General features: G+C 38.1%; 1 protein-coding gene and 1 long non-coding RNA gene across 3 annotated transcripts in view; one reads left to right on the top strand and one right to left on the bottom strand.

Moving 5' to 3' along the window:
- The window catches only part of LOC103148282 (uncharacterized), a 38318-nt gene extending 37961 nt beyond the window's left edge, over nt 1-357 (bottom strand). Inside the window, exon 1 of the long non-coding RNA XR_001664092.1 lies at nt 76-357. This is a non-coding gene — a long non-coding RNA (uncharacterized LOC103148282). The remainder of the gene's footprint in view (nt 1-75) is intronic.
- Nucleotides 1-1366, top strand: part of LOC103148283 (glypican-5-like) — a 95808-nt gene extending 94442 nt beyond the window's left edge. For both annotated transcript variants that reach the window (XM_007566972.2, XM_007566971.2), the window contains one exon: nt 1154-1366. In XM_007566972.2, the coding sequence (XP_007567034.1) occupies nt 1154-1332 (179 nt within the window). In that variant the 3' untranslated portion in view covers nt 1333-1366. The remainder of the gene's footprint in view (nt 1-1153) is intronic.
- Nucleotides 1367-11742: the final 10376 nt, after the last annotated feature.

Raw genomic sequence — 11742 nt, 5'->3', positions numbered from 1 at the left:
TCCATGAAGGTAAAAAGACATCAAGGCATTTTCTCTGTACCTGGAAGTGAGATGCTGTAAGACATTTATACTCACTTATTGTCTTAGAAGCAGCAGATGGTTCTGTTGGAGTCTTCATTCAGCAGAAATCTAGACGAGATGAACCTGATGGCCAAGCCCAACAGCTTTGAGTCGATGACTGAGAGCTTCCCATTTCTTCTTGAATCGATTCCAGTCTCATAGACATTACGCAAGGCATATGAATACTATTTTGTTGGCCTCCAAGCCGCCATTTGTATTATGCCATTTTGTACACAAAAAGCGGATGAACACAAACGTGGTAAGAAGAGGACATGTAAAACATTTTCTGTTCTGTTAAGCCTCTCACAGCAAATGTCACAGTTGGACAGAGGGGAAGTGGGAGGTTGTTCTGTCTGACGGTCAGTTTCCGAAACCACACACACACAAAAAAAAGCGCACACGGGGTCAGTTCGACCCTGCTGGACCACGCACACAGTACAAAACACGTGGGGTATAAATGACTCCATCTCTTAAGACCGCGGGAGGGATAAATATCTAAGAGGGTAAGGCTGTGTAAAAGTCTGTAACATAGCATTCACTGACACCACAATAGTATTTTCTTTTTTGTTGTACTGCTTTACATGATGACTTGATTTTATTTAGGTTTATTATTCAAACAAGTTCTTAAAAACAAGAAAACAAGCAATCAGTAGGACAGAGAAAACATCCGTATACATAACCTAGACCAATTTGTTTCCCACTACGTTTCTGTTTGAAAAGGAGTAGGAAGAAGTGAACACTTATTTAATCCTACCCTTTTTCTCAATTAATCAGTTGTTCTACTCTCTGTCCATGTTTCACGTGGGAGGATCATTTATTGTACTCGTATACATGTTTAATGCACATGTGCCCTGAAGTTCAAGGTTCACATAATGACATTAACATAAACTGTGTTTGGGATTGGAGTTGTTTTAAGATGGCAGAAGCCCAGTTTGGTCATACGTCCTCAGCTTTCACCTTAACTAACCTGGATTCATAATGAACAACGCTCATTCACTGTCCTTTTTCAAAAATTCAGAATTATGTCTTTACATTGTTGAAGTCTGACATCTAGTCTTTTTCTCTCTTTCTTTTTTTTTTGTGTCACACACAGATGATATCAACGGGCAGACATCCGATGGAGGACAGCCTGGAGGTGACAACACACAAGAACCCCACCCCAAGCCCCCTGCTGTGAAGGTGGTCGGCGGGTCGCCACCTACAAGCTGGCAGCAACCGCGGTGCCTCGCTCTGCTTTTCGCTGGACTTTGTTTGAAGTGGTTGCTGATCTGATGACAGGACTATCTAAAAAAAAAAAAAAAAAAAACATCCCTCCTCATCTTTTGCCCCTTCAGAAACTTACATGACATTCATATCATAAACATATCACCAATATGTTCCTTACTACCGTCGTCATCCGGCACAGATAGACGTCACTAAGGGCGACACAGAAATAAAGAGTTGGTCAGTGTGTGGACCACAGTGTGTGGGAGCCTGTAAATGGGTAACAAGTGGGCAAATGCAGGGTCCTGTCCCACAGGATCTTTATTGTGAATGAGTCTAAAGATTGACCATCTATAACCAAACACTATCCTGTTTGGTTATAGATGATATTATAAAGGAGGGCCGCAGCTCTTGCTTCTCTTGCACAGACCTAACCTTTGTTATTCAGAACGGGGTTGAATTATTCTTAAGAACGTTTACGACTGTAAACACTTAGCTACAAACATAAGTCAAGTAACATGTAGCAGATGTCTTCTTTTTTTCTACCGCTGATTTTACTCATCATCTAAGCTATGAACCTTTTCACAGCACCTCAGCATCTAAGCTATGAACCTTTTCACAGCAGTGTACTAATGCCATCCTGGTGGGAGAATTCTGTTCTTTTATAAATGTAACTCGCTTCTTCTTAGGAATTAAGGAATGCATGAAAAATCGATAGATCCATCCCAGGTGTATGGCCCAAAACAGCAGATTTGACATGCTCTAATGACTGTGTACCTTGCAGGGATTAGAATGTAATGAGTTCACAGGTACATCACAAGCTCCTTTGCACGGCTGAACATATTGTGCAGACAAACTAGGTGTGAATACTGTAGCAAGCAATTGTATATAGGTACAGAGGTTTGAGTTAATGTATGACATGAGCTGAATGGAATGTTAATTTGTTTTCTTTCATGAATGGGCTATGCTTGTCAGCTCTACAAAAGTCAAAATTGTCAAAAATAAAAGGGAAAGTATCCATAATTTACCACATGAAGTAATTAAAGAATAGGGAGTTTTAAAATTTTCAACAAAGGTTACATAATGTTGGCTCTACTAATATTTATTGTGCATCCTGGTTTGTGTGTTTGCTTGGTGAATTGCACATTATTGCACGTATGAAATGCAAAAAAATTCAAAATTGTCACATCCCTTTCTGGCAGAGCTTCAGTTTCAAATACTGTGCCTTTTTTTTTCCTTTCTCCTTTAAAATTTGCATTCATGAAATTATATTTTCTCTTTCTGTTCTTCTGCAAGCATTCTGTGGAATCAGAACACAATGCAGTATCTCTAGAATGTACATGACTCCCTCCTCCTCTATTTTTCCACAAATTCCAACAATTGAAAATGTGTTTTGATCACACGGTGTTGGCACACTACTAAGGGGGGGGGACAAAAAAAAAAACACAAATTGTGTCCAGATTTGAATTCCTTTTAGTGCCAGTTTTCCTTTTATACAGACAAAATTGATGCATAGACTGGCACTGACACAGAGTAAAAAGGTTTAAATCAAATACTTACCTGCAACGTATAAACGCGTACACATTAATAATTTTAGATTAGATATAATTTTACCTATTTATTTAATTTCACTTTGGGATCAATAAAACATTTTTTTAAGATAATGCTTCAGAAAATACATCCACAGGTGCGCCTCTGTTTCCTCAGATGTCATAAATTAACCTTTTAGAATCTTATTACATGCAAACTTTTACATTTCAAGTAATGCAAAGTTCTGTGAAAATATTCCAGCATTTAGCAAATTTGAATTATTTTGCTAATCACAACTGACCTAGTCAGAGAGTGAGAAAAAATGATGCATCATTTTATACAATGTATGTAAATTTCTAGTTCCAGCTATCTGAGGTGGACTAGAAACGGCATCCCACCTGACAATGCAAAACTGAAGTGTATATTTATAACATCTCTGCATTTACGTAATGAAGTCTCAAGGTCAAATTGAAACAAAGTGAAAATAACTGGGACTCTCTAAGTTTTCAAAAGTTGAATGTGTAACATTTTGTGTGCTCTAACCACAATACGTTTTATTTCAAAGCAGCAGTAAATCCATCCGTTTGTTCCTTGCTGTTTCATGCCCTCACATGTGTATAAATGTACATAGTTTTCATCCTTTGCTTTGTGTTTCCAATTGTCATTTTTGTATCATGAAGATACAATGTAGTTGAGCTCTATTAAAAGTGCTCTGCTCTTTCGGCTAGTCTCTTCTTAAAGGTTACAACTCACAAACCAAGTGGATCTTCTTTGATGTCTTTTTTTTTTTTATAAAAGCAACTCCAATGAGCATCCACACCCGTTTTTTTTTTTCTTTTATCTAATCTTTCCTAATATTCTGTATGCACTGTTGAAATGGACTACACTAGACATCGATAAATTATAAGTATAATGGCTTTTATGCAACTGTTTAATCAAATGGAAAGTCTCCACCAAGTTATTTTGCACCTTAATATTTTATATGTGCAAACACGTTTACCACTTTAGGCTTTTTAACAATTCATATCACTGTAACTTGTTCTTATCATACTCCTGTAAATCATACATTTTAAGCTGCATTGAGCAGGGTGTCATATCTGACGACACGAATCAAACTTCCTGATGTCAGTGCTGATGAAGACCTAAGGGTTATGAGGGTTCAATTAGGACAAGTTATTTTATTCTGTCCTTCACCAGTTGCACCAAGGGGAAATTTTGCCAAACATACCAGGCTGTGTTTGCACCAAGAGTGTGTTAGTGCAGAAGACATTAATAGTTCTGGCACAGTCAAAGCCAGTCATGATGGCAGCAGCATTGACTGAATTGGTTGTGAATGACCTAACGGTTGCTCCTGAAGGGAGGTTTGCCTGTTAGCAAGTATTTGATTTCCCCAAATCCCAGTTATCCAAGCTTGGAACACATAAAGACAAAATAACTCGACTGTGTTGCTTCAGTGCTGATGACCTCTTCTTTATCTATCTATTTTTTTTTATTTTTTTTTAGGTGTTGGGGGAAACATCTGTTTCCAATATGTTATGTACTTCTACTCATTTAGATCATTGGCAACCAATGAGCTACATAAATTTTCTATAGTACAGTCAAAATCTACATTGGGGGAACAGAAGCAATATCAATAGTGACAAAATATATAAATTGTCCATGTCAATTAATTTCATTTTTCTTCTGAGGTTGGCTTGAACAATGCTGTGGAATATGCAGACACTTACGTCTGAGAACCAGAGTGGTCAGTAAGTTTAACTGAGAGTTTGGGGGATCTGAGGTCACAGCTGCTCGGATGTCTGTCTGGGCTATTTTAAACGATGCCATACATCAGCGCTTCAGTCCTTGCAGCCACATGCACACCAAAACATCCTCACATGCAGAGAGAAGGAACGAGAGCAAGATGGTGTACAACTTGGCTCTTTTCAAAAGGATAAGATCTAAAAACTAATTCAAAGAGATGTCACACCACAGACTCTAAACTGAGCTTTGAGAACATTATTATTATTATTATTATTTTTTCCAGTGGATGATTCTGGATGATTCTGGCTTAAGCAATGTGAAAACAGAGCAGCCCACTTTCCACCCCAGGAACTCATCTACCACCCTTCACCCCATACCTCCAGATTGTCTTACCTTTTCAGCACAGGGATCACAGTGACGAGCTTGGACTGGACGAAAGAGGCAATGGAGAGGAGACTGCACTAGAAATAGCTTGTCAAAGATAGACAATTGGGTGAAGAGAGTCCTGTGGCACCTCCTAACCACAGCTCTCCCTCTTGACTTTCAGTCCTCAGATGTATCCATTTCCCCTCTGCAGAGCTTCATCAAATCTTACAACAGGGTAACAGAGGCAGCAAATTCAGTTGTTGAGCTGTCATCTTCGTAAAATCATGTTTTTCCCCCACCAATTTGGTCCTGTAAAGGTCAGACAGTCTGTATCATGCAAACATGTATGCCAGTAAATGGAAAAGGCTTTATGTCGTACCAGTCGTCTTGTCCTTTCCTGATTGCTGCCTCCAGAAAGTCATTCTAGATGGAGTACATCAAATATGAGCAGATATTCAGCTTTGCAATACTTGAATATCCTACAGGATCCCCGACTTATTCTTCCTCTTATGAAAGAAAAATAGAGACGGACTTTAACTATCATACCACAGGCCAGAGGACTGAGCGGTTGGCTCAGACCATTTTCAATCACTTGCTGAGAAAGATTCACATTTTAAGGGACCATCTTTACTATTTACAGAGAAAAGAAGAATGAAAGGGCAGTTCAAACATGTCTCATACTCAGGAAAAGGAAGGTCTGTTTTTAAGAAAAGGCTGAAAGTTTGGGAGCTCCAAATGACAAAGTGACTTAATATTTGGGTGTGTGGAGTAAGCTGGCATGTTAGATGTTTTTTTTTTTCAAAAACTCTACATAGTTTGTGGGTTTTTCTGCCTGTGAACATGAAGGACACAAAAACCTTCCACAGTCCACAATCCAATAGTGGCGCGGGTAATCAGGTAATGATCATTCACAGAGATTTAGATATCGGAATAGTCATCCAATGGGGCAAGCGAATCTCAGAGGTCTGTGTTTGGGGCATGAGTCATGATCCAGTTATGAGAAAACTTGCAGAAGTCAGTCGTGGGCTAGGCAAAACAGGAAAACGAAAAACAAAAACAAACAAAAAAAAACAAACAAAAAAAAACACAGGGACATGAATTAGGTCAGAAACTTGGAGACCAAACAGGGGCAAGGAAAAAAAAAAACAACAACTGGATTTCTGACTCGCTCATGCAGTCAATAATCTGGCAATGAGGGAGAGGCTGTGAAGAGCTTAAGTGCTACAGCAACCAGGTGAAGCGGGTAGATCATCAGACAAGGCGCAAGTGGGTTCAATAAACTGACACACAAAGGACAAGGCAGAAACAATGAAATCAAGAGGCATGGCATGAAAATGTGAATCATTAAGTGCATCCCATCTCATGGGATGGGATGCACCTAATTTCAAAAGAGTGTCAGGTTGATTGGCCGCGCTAAATTGCCTGAAGTTTGAAGCTGCGCACACACAGTTGTCTGTCCTGTCTGTTTTAGTATTGTCCTCTGATTCACCATGGTAACATGTCCAGGTCTTGAACAGTTTAATGTGGTTACAAACACTTGGACCCAATTCATACTAAGCAAAAACAGAAAACTTCTCTTGCATCTTGCTCTTGACAAACACTCTGGATGGATTTTTTTTTTCTTTCCAATACGATGTATGACAAATAGTATGTGGTTGTCAGAAATTTCAAATACATGGTTACTGAATTGACAACTGCTGTGATGGGTGTGTCACATAAGGAGAAAAGCTGTTGGTTATTTCACCCTTTTTAATTTTTCCACCTTTACAATTTTGGTCTTTTCATGGACAGCTTGTTGTCGCATATTTTTTCTCGTTGGCTCCGCATGAATTTCGGTTACATTAAGTGCTTTGAAAAACAGTGGAACTTTCTCAAATCTACACAGAGTACATAACTGGGAAATGTAGCTATTTGACTCCAATAAATAATATCTTCACCAGAATTTAAATTTACTTTGATAATCTGCCATATTTCACAATAATCAATGAGCCCAAATAGAGCTCATTAGAGCCCAAATTGAAATGAAAATAAAATCGAATACAAGGTCTTTAAAAAAAAACAAAAAAAAAAACGGTGTACAGTTACATGAGTGAGATTTGTAATAAGAGCATTTTCCATGCACACTGTCCATGCTCAGCCATGCGCTTGTCCACAAGAGACACAAAGTTACTGACGGCCCGGTGGACAAAACAAAAGACTAGATTGAGTGTGTCATTGGAATGTATTGTGCTTTAATAAGGCACAGCAGTGGGCCTGAACATTAGTCAATGGGGAAGTCAGGCAGTTAAGAAAACAGATTAACTGTCTCCACATGACAAAGGCCAGCTAAAGAAAAATGTGGCCCTTCTAGCATGAGCCCCCATTCCAATTAGACCAGTGGGGTCGCTGTGGGTGTTACTGTAATTTGAGGTGTGATTAAGGAGGCTGAGAATTGAGTCATAGGCGTGCGTGTGATTGTTTGTAGGTCTTTTTTGCATGGATGTCACATATGTTCAAGGGTGGCCTGCATGCAGAGCAGAGTTCTCTCTCAGGTCTGCTCCGTTTGTCATGCCACGGCCAGCTTTCTTCCTCAGGTCCTGGAGACGGATGAGCACTGCTGTGAATGTTCCACGGGTCCTATGGGTGCCATTCTCAACTCCCTTTGCCTTTCTGTCTATCTGTAGCGGTTTAAACCTAAATATTATTTGATAATTATTCTTGCTTTGAATAGTTTTATCTATCAACATGACTTCTGAACAATGTGTTATATTAGCTCCCATTTTAGTGATGGAGCATAAACCTGAAGTCAATCTTTTATTTGAATTTGCTCGACTTGTTGGATAGAGAGTTCGTATATGACTCAAGATAAATGAGTGTCATCGATTGGCTTGGATTACAGATTCAGGAGTGCAAGTCATCAACAAATTCTGCAGACTATGAATGAGTGGAAATCAATTATTTGGGCCTTTGGGGGCTTCATCCTCATTCTTATAGTATAACCTCTGCTTTTCATGCCTGAGTGATTTTGGACACCAACAACAACAAAAACTTTTCTTGCTGATTTGATTGTTCCTTAAATTCTCTTTAAACTTTATTCTTGAGTGAGTGAGCAGACGTTAGACCTTCTAACATGACATAATAAACCTTTATAAAAAGGTTATTTATTCAGTCATATTTTAATTAAATATGACTGAATTTGAACTGTTGTGTCTCTTTGATCTCTTTTCATAAGTTATAAGCATTGTCAATTTTAGGCATCTTCCCCCTTGGGATCAGTAAAATATATTCTGTTCTATCCTATTCCATTATTTCTGTAAGGAGACAATTTTCCTAAAATCAAAGAGACACGTGCCACAATGACAATTCCTGCCGCTTCTTTCACTAGAAATCAGGTCCTAAAAAGAGAGCTTTTCTAAAGACTTTCCATATTAGGACAACTGACGGAGACAAAGTTACTGTAAATGCAATTCAGTCGGTCATGTCATGTCACTCTGCCTGTGTGAATCACAAGCCAAGCAGAGGGGGCTTTCCAACAGCATCATCACACAGCTTTTTCTCATTTTTAACACAGCATTACAGCTTCATTTGAAATCCATCCATACTCAAGCTGTTCACAACTGACAGATTTATAGGTGAAATTTGTTTTACAGTTCACTTTATGACACCATGAGAAAGAAGTGCTGAGTGAACAATCCGTCTAAACGGCAATTTCCAATTAGAAACGAATGAAAAAGCTGAGAAAACACCAGTACACTTCAACGTCTGGTCTTTGGAAAAAAAAAAAAGAAAAAAGAAAAGTCAGTTTGTCAAAGTCAGTTTACTAAGGTGGGAAGAATTAGCACTGACACAGTTACTTTGTATCCAGTGATCAGATGCAGTCGGCACTGATGCGTCCTACTTTTTCCTGACATCTCTCTCATTAAACTCAAATTGTGAAGATGAGAGCGCTAGTCATGTGATAAAGCGCCCTGTGTGCAGAGGAGGACTGAGGAATGCTGCAGGAATGTGTAGATAATCTTAAGTGTTAGTGGGAAAATAATGTCGGACTCCTCATAGGGGGCTGAGAACTGCACAGAGTTTCTGCCTCCCACTGTTCCCGAGGCCAGCGGGGAGGGAGGTGCTGCCAGCCTGAACAAAGATATGTCACAGAACTAAAAAGAAGCCAAGAGGAGTTTGAGTTAGTTGACCCCAGATCAGATTTGCATGAATTACATTTTACAGAAGGTGTGGGATCAGTTTCGGAATTTCAGTTTCACCTCTTCTTAAGGGAAACACGTTAGGAAACATTATTTTTGCAAATCCAAACCTTGAACTCAATAATTATGGGAATCGTAGCTAACCTAAAAGTGTAAAGGTTTAGTTTGATTCAGTGTCAGACTGTGAGAGAAAAAGAAAGGGCAGCTGCAATATATATTGACCTGAATCTGGATACAGCAGAAGATATTTAAATGATGCATGGATGGATGGATGGATGGATGGATGTTCATACAGAGTGTAAATGTTAGACTTAAAATATACCAATAGAAATTAGGTAGGTGCTTTCTCTATGTATGTGACAAAGTTTACAGTCAACTGAAAACAATTAAGTATTTTTTTTATTTTACTCAGCGCTAACTTGCTTTCCTTCTCTAAACTTTATTCTTTTTCATTCTCCTAAGGCCATCCCTCATTACGTTATCTTCCTTCCTATCACACCACCCCTTCCCAGCAAACCCTTAATGTTTTCCTCAATTATTGGAACTTTTTTCTAAAATAACATATCTCGTCCTCCTGCAAGTACTAGCAAGTATTCCTTTTGTCCTCTGATCATTTGTCTTTGGCAACTGAGAGTGTCTTTTATTGAAAGAGGACAATTTCCAGTGTAACACAATGACAAAGGACAAAGGAACAGGAGCCGTTGTCAAAAACCTAACATTTTTGCATAGTAGCTTCAAAGTTAAAGATGAAGGTATGATGATAAATTCCTCTACTACAAATATGAGAATGTGAAGATGACATCAGGGAGTTTTCTACACTATGGAAAAAAAAAAATAAGTGTAATGGACTGAATAACTGAGACAATGAACACAGAAAGCAAAAGATAGATCTGGTGAGTAATGTGTGGTACTTAAGCACTCCCGTGGATGTGCTGAACCCTGGCTAATGGTTGACATTAAAACCCAGAGCGGATGAAGAATCGATGGTATCTGCAGGAACATGGGATGAGACTGGCTTTAGGGAGAGGACACGATGATCTCCCTCTAAAGGCCGATTACATCTGTTGAAACAACACGGTGATATTTACAGAGAAACTCTGAGGCTCAGCAGTGGAGCTTGTAGATTAGCCAGTCCTGCAGCGTGCTCACTATATCACTTTTATTTTGTGGGGAAAATGAGTTTGTGCCTGAATATGTGTGTCTTCTATCAGATTGGACGGCACCAGACTCATTTTGATATCCACATAAAACTCTATTCATGAGTGTGATGAGAGCAGTCTGTGCTTGTCTGCTGCAATGTTCCATATAAAAAAAGGATTTAAACCATTTAATCCCAATTTTTTCCAAGACATGAAAATATTAAAATCAGATGTCATTTATAGCCCTTTGAACTAACCAAGGGGAAAAAAAAAAAAAAAAAAATTGTGGAAAAATATATGAAAAAGTGTGTTTTATGATCGGTCACAATTGTGACTGGTGGGATGATATGGTGTTCTTACTAAGATGAGCTAAAAGTGCTTTTTCCAAATAGAAAAGATCATAAAAGGTGAACTTTGTTTCTTTATTTGAATACACGTTGACACTGCATTACTTTAGTGCAATATTTGCTCTGTAAAGTACAAATGTGACTATCTTTATTCTATACCAAGGCAAATTTGAGTACTTGAGTGTTTATGCATAATTATATTGGACTTCAGTCAGTTGTAGTGTCATGTTATCACATTAACATAGATCATAAAGATAACATCTATAGTAGAGGCCTTCATTTATATTATGTAAAATCATAAACACTTGTCAGTCACACTGTCATACAGTAATAAGATTAGTCTAGGGGTCTCCAACTCCAGGGAGTGAGGGCCGGGGTTATGCATCTTTTCCATCCGCCTCTGCTTCAATACACCTGAATCAAAAGACACTTTCAATCTAATAAACACAAAGTATAGTAGAATAGAATAGAATAGATGCAGCTTTTATTGTCCCACAAACGTGGAAAATCAGGAGTAACACCAGCAACAAATATAAAGGTGCAAACAAAAAAGTTCTTAAATAGTTAAAAGCAATATATGAAAACAAGATTAACAATAATCATAGTAATATACTGTACAAAACTTTAGCTAAAAATACTGTGCAGTTGTTAGAAATAGACATATCAAACTCACCCTCCAAAGGATGTGCAACTGAGTTGGATCACTTTTTCTAAACTGTATATAATATGCATGAGCATTGACCATTACAAAATAATACACACACATATATATATATAGACTATTTACAATAAAGTATAATTACAGAAAAACTAATTAAACTAATTAAACTAATTAAATATGTATTAATTAGTTTTTATGCATTATTTAGTTTTATTTTGTAACCAGGTTGTGGTGTATTGCAGACCAGGTCCCTCTTGAAAATGAGATATAGATCTCAACAGGGTTTATCTGGTTAAAGGGGGGAAAAAAAGAGAGAAAAAAACATGATGTGCAATAACAGCGGACATTTTATTTTAAAATGAGTAAGAAGAGTAGGTGATTCCACCAGCATGGACATATAAATACTTTGATTTTGTCGGGATCAGGGATGGTTACAAAGTCTAAACAACTTTCTGAAACGGATGCAGAAGTTTGTTACTGAAGCAGCTCTCCAGTTCACTAGCAGCTTGAACTGGAAC

The sequence above is a fragment of the Poecilia formosa genome, unplaced genomic scaffold (assembly GCF_000485575.1).
Source record: "Poecilia formosa unplaced genomic scaffold, Poecilia_formosa-5.1.2 Scaffold202, whole genome shotgun sequence".
In the NCBI taxonomy this organism is placed as follows: Eukaryota; Metazoa; Chordata; class Actinopteri; order Cyprinodontiformes; family Poeciliidae; genus Poecilia; species Poecilia formosa.
The sequence above is the reverse complement of the archived record's forward strand: the minus strand, read 5'-3'. Positions and strand labels throughout refer to the sequence as shown.